Consider the following 12,640-nt stretch of genomic DNA (forward strand, 5'->3'; position numbering starts at 1 on the left):
ATTTTAAGTTATTAGTAAAAAGATGATGATTTAGAATATTCTTCTGTATTGCTAGATAAGATTCCAGACAAACTGAGAAGTGTTTTTCTTTATTCATTCTGCTTTAAACATTTAGAAATTTTCTAAAGCTTCAGATGTTGTTGTTTAATGTAATTCAGGTATTTCAAGTTTCGATATAAAATTTCTTCAAAGCCCAATGAAGTTTGGCTGTAACAGGCTAGTTCTTACTTGARAATAATGATTTTTTAGCAGAAATACCTGCAGTTGAATAAATACAGTTAATCTCACAGAGTTTCTGTGACCCTTGCTGCATGGGAGTACAGCACTGACTGGAACAGACATGACTGCACAGCTCCCAGACTGGTCAAGCCACATGACAGGGCTCTGTGCAGAATAAACTATGCTTCATCCCATACCTATTCAGAACAGCATCAACCTACAATATCTGGGCACTTCAAAAGCCACTCGATGAAAATTTAACCCATCAAAATATTCTGAATACCTGTGAAGAATCAGAATGAATCTGTATTGAATCAGTATTTTWTGTTGTGTAACTCTAGTATTTCTGAAACCACAAAGACAGACCAAAATCTAGATTTATGGCATGGTCTAGCAGAGGCTCACACATATAYCAGGCCTCCTTGGCTGTGGAATTTTCAAGGCTCTTAAGATTGGCAGTGCTAAATACCTGTATGTTAGGAGGATGGTCTTGCTTTATTTGCCACTCGGCTGGAATGAGAAAGAACTAGAAATACCTTTGTCACCTTCTGTATTAGAAAGATGGAGGGAGAAAATAAATAGTTCTCTGGAGCCACAGTGGTGTATTTTGTATTCATTAAAGTCATTATTCATGCAACTGGAGTTAATGATTTTGGTAGGATTTATTTATATGAGATTTGCAAGTCTAGGATTCACATGCAGGTCTTTTCAGCCAAGTGGTTCAGTGTTGCATTATTCAGATGTTTAATAACTGATTTAAAGCTAGATTTTAAATCTGCTTTAAAGTCAATTTCGTTACTTAGTGCAAAAAGTTCAGTGATATGAGAATGGTCTCATTCTGATGAAGGGGAATGCAAAGTTGTACATAATCTATTTTATACTGGACTCTAGCTGGTGGGTATGGCAAGGAGAAAAATGTCAATATAGAAGAGTAAAAGACCCTGATATAAAACCTGCTAATTAAATATTCAGATAAGAATAAAAAAGCCTAATCTAAAACTTAAAGTTTGTGATCTACCGAATTTGTCAAGCACTGACTGCAACTGAACTTGTATGTAATTTGGTTTGCAGTAGCCTTTAGTTAGGTAAGAATTAAATACTAGMGTATATTTGAATATATGACTGTTATGTGATTAAAAGCTACTTTCCTTACCTGAGGAATAACACTGATGGGCTATGGTCATATTTAAGGACTTAAACGTGATACTGGAAAATATATTTGAACTGTCTGGGTAGTAAATTAAACAGTTCCAGGAAACACTGCTGTGCGCTGTTGGGCTAGYGCTTGGCATGCATTTGGCCTGAGCCACAGTGTACTCTGCCAAACGGTTCCTGGAAACAGTTCAGGAATAAACACAGACCAAGGTCACTCCTAGTAGGCAGTTTAYATGTGGCCACCCTGTTGTGGAGATAAGAGGGTTTAGTAAAGCAGGCATTGGCCACTTTTTACCAGCTGGCCTCAGCATCACGGAGAGTACCGGCTTCGTTTAATTTAATCTTACTTGYCCTAAAAGGGACCAGGCATCAGTTGGATCCAAATGGGAGGAAGGCTCTTCCACCCCTTACAGTTCTAGTTGGCTTTACTTCTGGTTTAAATTCATCCTTGGCCAGTTCACATGTTTTTGGTCTTCTGGCAGCTCTTTGAGTTCTTTGCCTGGAGGATGCTGATCTCTCCTATCCCCAGTGCAACTTGTATCCCTGCACTGGCCTCCTTTTGCTAGACTGAACAAACTCAACTCTTCCAATCTCCTCTTGTTTACCTTCATTTCTGTGCTTGATTCTGTTACATAAAAGCAAGAATCACCACTGCGGCTGTGACATGAGCGGAGGCAGGCTTCACGTGGCGCTACCTGCGCTGCTGCAGGAGGATGCCATTGCCAGGGTTTCTTTGAGAAAGGAGCCGGTCTGATGCAGTGTCATGTCCTATTTTCTCTTTCCATGACCTATACGGAGAGCAGAGTGATCTGGTGGCCGGATACATATGTAGCACATGGCATCAAGGCTTAGAAGAGACCTCTGTGCTGCATTGCCTAAATGCATGAGAGATACATGGGGATCCGCCCTGCTTAATGCAGATGTTAAAAATTCAGCAGGCAGGATCTGTCTCTGGAGGTCTGCAGGGCACCTGCTGCAGATAGGTCCCCCATGTGATTCTTCGGTCCCCTACTTTAAGCGCTTTGCATGAGGTACCTAAAAAAAAGGAATTAGCTAGACATCCAAATTAAATAGAGTGGATGCCTTCCCTTTTCCCTGTGAAGGGGATGAGTTGTGTGAGACTTCATACATCTGTGCATCTAAAGTTTTCATTGATGTTTATATAACATCAATGAAACATTATATATGATGTTTATAATGTATATTAAGTTTTTGTAAATGTTTAAATTACAGCTTTTATCAAAGGATGTCTCCATGTGTGATTCTGACAAAGTGATATATTCCATATGCTTGTCTGTATTTGGAATCGCTGTGTTGTAYATGGAACTGCAAAAGTCTTCCTGTTTGTTTTACTAGTGATTGGGACTGTTTTTCGTTCCCAAGTCATTAGTTAAAAAGACACAAAGCTATCGATATTTTATGTTCATCATAAAGTGAGGAGTCTACTTTATATTTGCTCTTTATTAATGTGATGACCATATCCTCACTTTTCTTCTTTGCAAAGACACTCTTATGGAAAAGGGATTGAAGGTGTTGCATATGTGCGATTTGGCATAGTGGATGAAACTGAGAAAAAAGTCTTTCTTCCAGGCCTGGAACAACAGCTATCGGTAAGTACTAAAGACCAGTGTAACTATGCTGATTTATCCCAGGAGGGTTGAATGTTGTCAAAAAATGTCAGAATATTGATTGCTGTAATTCTGTAGTTATGCTATAAGCAGCAATTTTTTTTAATTGCAATGGCAAGAGAGCAGAAAAGGCAGTTACTTTTTTTCCACCTTTATTTTAGATCCAAAATGGAAAAGGAAGAGTCACTTTAAATACACCATTTCTGGAAGAGAAATTAAAAAAGAGGATTTCTACTTTGGAAGGGTTTTGTTTGTATGTTGCTGTTACCACTGTAGAAACTGCAAGTGAGTACACTATGGCTTGACTGATATACCCTGTAATATTTACATTGATTTTTCTCTAATGTAATCCTTCATGAGGGAAACCTTGGCCCATTGGACCACGTCTCACTGCAAAGTTTGCTCATTTGTGTGCATCGTAGTAGCTTTCCTCTGACTCCTTTCTACAAACTTATCTCGGGTGGGATGCAGATTTCTAAACACAAATATCCAGCACTCTTTTAAATCCCCAGTGTGACCCTGTTTGGTCTTCCATAGCTGCTCCAGAATTGCTCAAATCTCCTATAAGTAGTTTCCTGCAGTATCCATCCGATATTCACCCATCTTGCAAGGATATCAAGATGCCTTAGAATATCGGTGGCAGTAGCAGACACCTGTATGCAGGCAGTTGAATTGCTCCCCTTGTGTTCTTGTTTGAGCATTCACCTCAGCTAAGTCTACTCCTTACACACAAACTTATTATTTGAGCTTGGTATTTTAGCTTACTTTGTACCTCAGCTGGCTGAATTGTCAGTCTAGATCTGAAGCACAGATAGTACATCCACAGAGCAATGTGGAGGAAGACCCAGCCCTTGTGAGTCCTGCTAGTCGCCTTAGGCCTTCCTACAGTTTTAGCAGATTGTATTTTCTCAGCATTTATCCATGCTAGTGGCTAGAGTAAAGGTCATCATTGGGAGGGAGCACTGAGTGCTTTGAGCATGTCTCCTGCGGGGCTGAGGATTGTGGCAAATGTACAAATACGATACTGTCTTATTATTCATTTGGGACAGTAGCTGGGGACATGAGCCTCAAGTGTACCTATCCAGAAGTTTTTGTGGCTTCTTTCCCTTGTATTCCTTGTGAACAGAAAAATATTTCCGTAGTTCATTACAAGGGATTTGTGCAGCCATTTGTCTGTTGCAATACTAAGCATCTTRAAAAGGCCACCAGAAATCCTAGCGCTACCTACAAGGGAGCAGAGAGTTGAGCTGAACACAGTGATTAAGGAGGAGTTGTAACAGGTGCTATCATCAGTCAGACAAAACTAATACCAGAGCTGTTACCTGAGCATYGATCACTGAAGTTAAATCTTCTGTGAAGCTGACCCTCCAAACATGGGCAGGATTTTTCCTGTTGCTATTTAAAGGGGATTGGTCCCCCATCTGTCTGTGTCTGTATTTTCTTTTTCTTAYAGCTGCAGCTCTCTGGATGGGGACCATCTTTTATTTGTCTTTATATACACTGCTTAAAATGCAATTCATCTTGCAATTAGAAACCATAGATGCTGTAGTAATATGCAGGTATGTAAGTATGGCTGTCATGGTAATGTATACTGTTTGATATTAACAGGTGGTGAGATGAGGGAGGAAGAACTCAGTAATGTGAAGTTTGTGAAATCTCCTTATGTTGTTGATCTGTCTAACACCAAAAAACATTTTGTGCCTGGAGCTCCCTTCTCTGTTGTGGTATGTTGTATTTARCTGGCTGTGTCTGCTTTCCTCCGGGGATTTACATAAATAATAATTAATAATCCAGGAAAGGATTTATATCTGCTCTGTCTACAAAATCCTTATTTGATCCAGTGTAGAAGAGATATCCAAGAGAGGTCCAACATGGAATTACAGTTTTGTGTTTCTGGTTTGTCTCCTTCTGTACACACAGAGCCCTAGCAAGGGAATGGAAGCCAGGAAATACTGTGGTTCTGTTCTGGAGATTATGCAGGCATAAACTGTTGCACTTCAAGCGTTTATTAACTATGTAGCAGCCTCTTCACATGCACATCAAAAAGATTGAAAATAATGTTGTATAARATTAATCTCATACCAAATTAAAATTCTGGAACTAAAATACAGAATATTGACCTTTAAAAAATATATTGAAATTTATTGAGTTTTAGACTTCGTGTTTTGAAGTCTTTCTACAAAGTTTTCTACAGAAAACTAAGAGTAGAAATTTACCTAAAAATAGTTGAAGACTGAAGTGTCTGGGAGCTGCTATGGTCTAATGCATGCTAAATGAAGATCTGGGACAACTGTTAATCTGTATTCACAGATTTTAAYGTTAATCGGAGTCCAGACCGTGTCAGTTGTGACCCCTTCTCTTGAACCTCATATTTTTGAATGGTAATATGTATAGTTCTGTATTTCCTCCTGGTTTACMACAATAATTTATTCTTGTTTGGGGGCATTTTTTTTAACCCAAACATTTCCTTGAAGTAATTGAAAGACATTTTTTCCAATAGGCTTCTGTCAGTCTGATTGATGGGTCTCCTGCTGCCTCTGTGCCTGTCACTGCTACTGTTACCTTACCTGGAACCCCCCCAGTGAAAAAGACTGCACTTTCTAATAAAGAAGGTCTGGTCCCCTTCACATTCAACATCCCTGGAGAYGCACAGATGCTTCAAATAATGGTAAAAAAGAACCCCAAACATTAGTGTTTAAAAATATTTTGTTGAGAAGAGCTCATAAGACAATTATAAATAAATGAAGATGTTCAGTTTTCATGAAATTAGCATGGCGAGTGGAAAATAATTTCTTAACACTATCTGCAAGCCTATCTTTCAAGCCTGTATAAAGTATATTATAGAGACCAGGGACTTGATCTTGTAAAGCATTTTTTCTAGGGACATCTCACTGAAGTGGATCTGGTGTAGTAGTTTGTTAGAAGTATCTGCATGGGTGATGATGCCTTTTTGTTTGGTTCAGAAGTGTGTTTTCCTGGCATGTAGCATGGAAATGATACTATGAGTGATGTAACCAGTCAGAAGGACAGCAAATGATAAGATGAAGGGATGAAGGAAAAGGTCCTGAGCAATACAGGCAGAAGGCTACTTCTGGACTTTAGTTCAATTATGTGCACGATATAGAAAGAGAAGAAAGCTGTCAGAATACCCCTTTGTGATTTTTGAGCCATTAATTTTGATTCAGAAAAAGCCATACCTGGAAACTATCAAATGCACATGCAGAAATATACAAAATAGGGTGAGAGAATAAGGTAATGAAAATCATGGTTTTATGAGGCCAAGGTCTGTTAATGAAGTCTCAGAAGTGAGTCATCGCAGATTCCAGCACTGTCTGAATGACTCAGAGGGATATGAATTGAGAGACACTTTACATTGCCTCCTGAGTGATGTTCCACTCGCTGTGTCCTTGTCTTCCATCACAGGTGAAGGCTGAAGAGGGAAAAGAAAAATTAGAATCACCAGAAACCAGTATCAGAGCTGAAAGTTACAAGTCTGATACCCGCAACTACCTCAGCATCAGTGTCCCACATACAGTCTTGGCACCTGGAGATACCTTGCACGTTACCTTGCATGATATTCATCAGTCTGGCAGCGGAAGGATTGACTATTTCTATTATATGGTAAAGAGAATAGTAGAACATTAATAATTTATTTTCTAAAAGATGTAGTTCAGAATATCTATCTAGTTACTTACCAATAGATAGTCAGAAACCAGAGGTGGTCAAATGGAGGACAAACAAGGTGATCGATCTCCCAACATACCTGACCTACCAAGAAAGGCTGAGGGGACTGGAGTTGCTCAACTTGTTTAAGAAGATGCTAAAGAGTGAGCTAACAGTAACCTAAAATTACTTTAACGGGAATTACAGACGTAACAGAGACAAACCTTTCTGAGTAGTGTCATGGAATATAACAAGGGATAAATGTTATAAACTAGCTTGGAAGATTCATTTCGGTCTTTAAGAAAAAATTCTTTCACTAGTAGTGAATGCAGCACTGGAAGAGCTTCTCCCCCCCACCCCCCCGCCCCGGGAGAGTTCAGGGAATCACCATCCTCATAAGTTTTCAAAGGCTGGGCTAGAGATTTGTTGTTCATCTTCAAGCAGGTAGTTGGACTAGACTTCTCCTTAGGTCTCTTCCAAAAATATTTTTATGAGTCTGTGATTTTTTTGTATATTTACATATATTTTTGGATCTATAGTATATAAATCTTTTTCTTTTTTTCTGAAGGACATGAGTGCAAAATTTTACTCTGTCATTTCTAATATAGTCTAGAGCAAATAGGTCCATACGGGGTAAAGTTTGCCTGTCTGCATAATGTGACTGTATAGTTATGAAAAATACTAAACTGACAACATTGAAAGCTGAAATCCTAGAGAGATTAAATACTATGATTTCTATGACAATTTAATTTCTCTTAATGAAGATCTCATTTTTTCTTACAAATCTGAAGTCTATCCTTGTAATAAGCCAAGAAGTTATACTAAATATTATTTTTATTGGTCTGACTCTTATAAATATCTGTTCTTTTGCTGTTTCAGAATGAAAGGTTGTGGCAGAGGTGTACACATAAACAAGATTCTGTTCCTATAAATAACAAACCTAGTCATATTTCAGGGGACATGRAATGTCTCAGAAAATGTCTGTTTTAGTCAGCTGTTGCTCATTTCATGAATAACACATGATTTTTTAAACTACTGTGCAACCTGCATCTGATATTAGTTCACAAGTCACTGTCATCTCCAACAAATAACGTAATAAAGAGCCACTGAAGGCATTGAGTGTTACGTCCCTAAATCCCACTCCAAAATTAGACCCAAGGACATTATGTTGATGCACAAGCCAGGAAACAGTCCTGCTCAGCCTAAGAGCAGGCTTGTAAAGTGTTTATTTTGCTGAAGGAGACAGATATGTCCATGGATACGTTCCAGGAGCAAATCTGTTGAATGTCAAATGTGTTTTCTGTGTTTATTTCCTCTACTGCCTCTCTCAATAATTTCCCTTGATGGTTTAGCTTTCCCAGGCTGCTGAACACCATGTGCACCATTTACCCTACCTTACCTTACCCTATCCTACAAGACTTTAGCACAGAATTAGATTTCCTGCTGCCTACCTTCAGGAAGAGGTAGTGTTTGACAGGCAGGGTATACAGGTRACTTGACAGCTGGAGATGGGATGACAGGAGATACTGCTGTAGCTGGGGGATGAGACTCTCTCCTGAACTTTGGTCACTTAAATGAAGAGCAGTGAAGATCTCAGACCAGGCTGCCAGGCTTTGTTTCTTCTTGAATCCCATCTGTTGTRGCCTTTGGAAAGTTGCCACGTTTCATACTATCAGTTCAATACAGATGACATTAAATAAACTTGATATCCTGCTGGGAGTRATATTACATAGAAGATATAAGTAATTCTGCCTTATGATGGCCCATTTTCAGGTAGTAAAACTGAATGAAGACAGGTTGATCTGTGTTCAAACCTCGGCTACAAGACTAGTGCTACAGAGAATTATCTCCGTGCTGCTGTCCGAGGGGTGCTGCATGCYGTGTCTCCTCCAGGCTGTCAGCACGCAGGGATGTTCTCTCCAGCCAGGGAGTTAAAACTGCTAGATGTTATTAGAAATAAAGTTTAAATGGAAGTGGCCTGAAAATATTTTACATAGGAATATAAAATTATGCAATATAATACACAGTCTAGTGTGCATTCATAATATTTGATGTGCTGTGTGTTTGTTTCTGCTCTGCAGGTTGTGGCAAAGGGACAAGCTGAGCTTTTGGGAAGGATTCCCTACTCAAACAAAATAATAAACCTTGAAATCACAGAAAAGATGGTGCCTGCCTTTCGCTTTTTAGCTTACTACTTTGTTGAGAACAAAGGTCATAAGGAGATTGTTGCTGATTCCGTATGGATAGATGTTGAGGATGTCTGCGAAGGAAAGGTACTGTCAAAGTAAAGAGCTTTTGTTACTATACGATAAAATTAAAAAAAAAAGGGGGGGGGCGTGGAGTATCTGCAGAGTAAGTCAGTGCAGTTACACTTCAGAGTTGGAGATATAAAGTGGCACACATGCTGGAAATTTTCCTTTCTATTGAAAAAGGGAGTCCTCGGGATTCTTGCTAAAATGTATATTTGGGAAATTTTCCAAAGAATGATGGCAGAGATAGTGTTCTTATAGGACAAGTTGTACCTGGAAAAGACAGGAAATAGAGTTTCAGACGGGTAAATCTACCTCTGCAACTGTTTAGATAAGAAAAAATGACTGAGAAACACTATTAGCAGAACTTCTGTAACATCTTTAACCCCCTTTTTTCACCTTACTCCTTTTCTGGTGCCATAAAGTAAAAAGGAGAAAGTAAGATAAGAATATTTTTCCCAGTAGAATGAAACACAGCTACTGAAAAGTGCAAACCATTCAAAATGATTCCCCACTCCCCCCCTCCCCAAAATCTTTTTTTGAAAAAAAGATGATATTCCATTGAGGAAAAAAAGGTTAGCTGGAAAAAATTCCACCTCTAACATCTCTAAATCCATCTCTAATTGGCTAAAGAGCCAATTCTTCACTCATCAAGTAACAAAACCCCATTTAACTCAGGCTGGCATTTTTGTTAATAATTCTATTAAGCTCAAAATCACCATGGCTATTTCCACCAAAACTACAGAAGGGACTATATCAGATATGCACCAGGTCTGAACTCAGATCATGTTGAAAAATGCAAATGGGACACAGAAAGGGGACAGTACTAATAAAAACTGCTTTAAGTCAATTGTTGTATTAATGAGTTGTTTTTTCTTAAGTCTATTTTATGGTGATTTTGTTTCCACTGGAAAATTTAAAAAATGATGATGAAGGTCCTAGTTCAGCAAAGCCCTTATGCATACTTTTAATTCCCATTGACACTTAAGTCCCGTTGAAACATAGGGTTGAATATCCCACGCAGACACACAAGTCTTTGAGCCCTCTCTTACTTGCCCCAGTGGGAGATACCTGCATCTGTTTCTCCCAAAGGGCAAGATCCCAAGCAGAAACTCTGTGAAACACAATGTCCCCCAGTCTCTAACCACTGATGGTCATAGCTGACAATATTTCCTCGCCGGGAAGTATTTGCATTTTATTAACAAACATGACATTTTTGTTTCAATATTTTCTATTTAGATTAAAGTGAGAACAGAAAATGAGAAATACGAACCAACAGGCAACATCAATTTACTAATTGAAACGGACCATGCAGGAATGCTTGCCTTAGCTGTGGTTGATAGAGCAGTTTTTATTCTCAACAAGCGAAATAAGCTTACATCCAAAAAAGTAAGACATTTGTAAGAGGAATAAATCATGTCCACTAGTCAAGMAAAGTTTCCGATGGCTAAAGAGAGAACCAGTATGTAATTAATGTCTATTAATTACTTAATCAAAGCTTTCTCTTCAAAGTCTCGAAAATGTTTTTATTCTTGTAGTTTACAATATATTTAAGACTAGCTGTTTGAGGATTTCCATTCTGTGGCAGATAAGTTTGTAAATTAACATGAATTAATAGAAATTATTCCCCAGCTAAAACATCCCTCAGCTTTAATCTCAATATTTAAGTGTAGCTTATACCACCAGTTCGTCTTGCTTCTATATAGTRAGCAACTGCCCAATAGCTTACAATATTTTTATGTATAAAGCAGAAAAACTTTTGCAAGTGTGCACTGTCCTTCTATACTTTTTTATTTGGCAGGTCTTTAGTGCTATGAATTCCTATGATCTTGGATGTTCTGCAGGTGGTGGTGCAAATAGTGTTCAAGTTTTTAATGATGCTGGTCTGGCCATTTTATCAGACATAATTAAATCCAATATTCGGGAAGGTAGGTGAAATCTGTCCTTTACTTTAGATGTTAGTACAAGATCACAACATACTGGGGCGGGGGATTGATCATTTGCAAGTTAGAAAACATTTTATTGTTGTACCGCTGTGAGACTTCCCTTCCATATGGCTTTTTCTTTTTCTGTTCTTCCACCGAGTGCTGGTAGTACAAGTAGCTCAGATGTTGGCTGTTGGTCCTTTGGCACATAGCTCAGCTGAGGTAGTCAGCCAGGGCTATAAGGTAACTCTGCAAACTGTAGGTCTTTTGTGGATGAGCTGGATCTTGAAATGAGTCTTCTCTGACTTACCTGATCAGGCTCTTTAAATCATAGTATCATAACCAAACCTTTCTGTTCTGCTTTCCCAGACTATAAATGCCCCCAGGACACCAGAAGGCAGAAGAGATCATTGGATTTCCAGAAGATAATGTTAGGAATTGGTATGTCCACATACCAAAGGGRAAGGCAAAATGAAGTGTGAAGTGGCTAGGACATGACGGGCAAGAAGTGATGAGACAGTACAGGACATCAAGATACTCGTAGTCCCAGTTCTTGTGTTACATGACATAACCTCATACAAGGGTGTATACARTGCCGTGTATGACCTGATATATTCATCAAAAAAAAAAATCAAACAACAAAACAAACAAACAATGGTCTAGCTGTAAATGAAAATTCATTCACCATCTTCTAAGCCCAAATGYAAAGTACTTCTACTAGATATCACGTCATGGAATGAGATGGTTTTATATTATTCCAGYTGTATATTCAAGAGGAAGATTGTTTTTTGAAAATTATTTTTATGTTCATAACTTGTTTTCTAGGTCCCATTTTTCTGTGTTATTCTGCTTCAGAATTGTGCCAGTTTTGGCACTTTGTGCTACAAGTAAAAGAAATGCTAATATAATATTGAATGTAAATTAWAAAAGAAAAAGCCTTCCTTTTGTACCAGATAAATTGATGTTTTCTTGTCAAAAGACACCACAACTTGAAGCTAGGTTCTTCTAACTTCTGAAATTAATCATTTTCTTCAAGAATAAAAATAAGACATGATTGTCTCTATTGCGGCATCTAATTCTAATCCATTAAGGAGACATTTTTAATTCACAATCTCCATGTGAAGGGAAAGCTTAGGCTAGAATCTTTAGGATGGGAGTAAAGCCCACCTTTTGCTCTTATGTTTGTGTACATTTTATAGGATGGACATAGGTCCCCAACTGCAGCTAAACTGGTGCAATGTTAGTCAATGTGAACTGCAAAGAATGATAGGAATAAGTACAGTTAATATCTTTATGTCTCCTGCTGCTTTCACAGCACTAATCCTGGGCTTTAATTATGTTACAGCTAGCAAATTTGAAAACCCTGCTCTACGAAAATGCTGTCATGATGGAATGAGATTAAATCCTATGAGGTTTTCTTGTGAGAAAAGGCTAACAAAGGTTGCTGGTTCCACTGAATGCAAAAAAGCTTTCAAAGTCTGCTGCGAGAAGGCCACAGCCCTCAGGAAGGAGGTGGCAAAGCGAAGAAGCGGAGTGGGACTGGCCCGGCGTAAGGACCGGTGATACGCAAAACGGTCAAAAGAAAAATATCCTTCCTACAGGGAAGGAGGAAGGGCTAAGGGGGGTTAAATGYTGCAGGGCAGGGAAGAGGTTCTCACATACGTGTCTAGTCCTTCGAGCGCGCCCCTTCGCGGGGCGGCACACACGCCGCTGCGCCGCGAAACCGAGCGGGCAGCGAACTGTGAGGCTGAGCGAGTGAAAGGGTGGCTTCTTGGGGTGAGAAAAGGCAGGAACTGCTGTA

At 38.9% G+C, this 12,640-nt stretch overlaps 1 protein-coding gene across 1 annotated transcript in view; it reads left to right on the forward strand.

The window, feature by feature from the left end:
* Positions 1 to 12,640, forward strand: part of LOC146586815 (complement C4-like) — a 45,235-nt gene that overhangs the window by 8,487 nt on the left and 24,108 nt on the right. Inside the window, exons 8-17 of the mRNA XM_085320645.1 lie at positions 2,879 to 2,984; positions 3,164 to 3,287; positions 4,611 to 4,726; positions 5,503 to 5,670; positions 6,426 to 6,623; positions 8,747 to 8,938; positions 10,154 to 10,303; positions 10,716 to 10,842; positions 11,209 to 11,280; positions 12,185 to 12,388. Coding sequence (XP_085176771.1) covers positions 2,879 to 2,984; positions 3,164 to 3,287; positions 4,611 to 4,726; positions 5,503 to 5,670; positions 6,426 to 6,623; positions 8,747 to 8,938; positions 10,154 to 10,303; positions 10,716 to 10,842; positions 11,209 to 11,280; positions 12,185 to 12,388 — 1,457 coding nt within the window. The remainder of the gene's footprint in view (positions 1 to 2,878; positions 2,985 to 3,163; positions 3,288 to 4,610; positions 4,727 to 5,502; positions 5,671 to 6,425; positions 6,624 to 8,746; positions 8,939 to 10,153; positions 10,304 to 10,715; positions 10,843 to 11,208; positions 11,281 to 12,184; positions 12,389 to 12,640) is intronic.

The sequence above is a fragment of the Rhea americana genome, unplaced genomic scaffold (genome assembly GCF_003343005.1).
Source record: "Rhea americana isolate MKP2758 unplaced genomic scaffold, rheAme1 scaffold_65, whole genome shotgun sequence".
In the NCBI taxonomy this organism is placed as follows: domain Eukaryota; kingdom Metazoa; phylum Chordata; class Aves; order Rheiformes; family Rheidae; genus Rhea; species Rhea americana.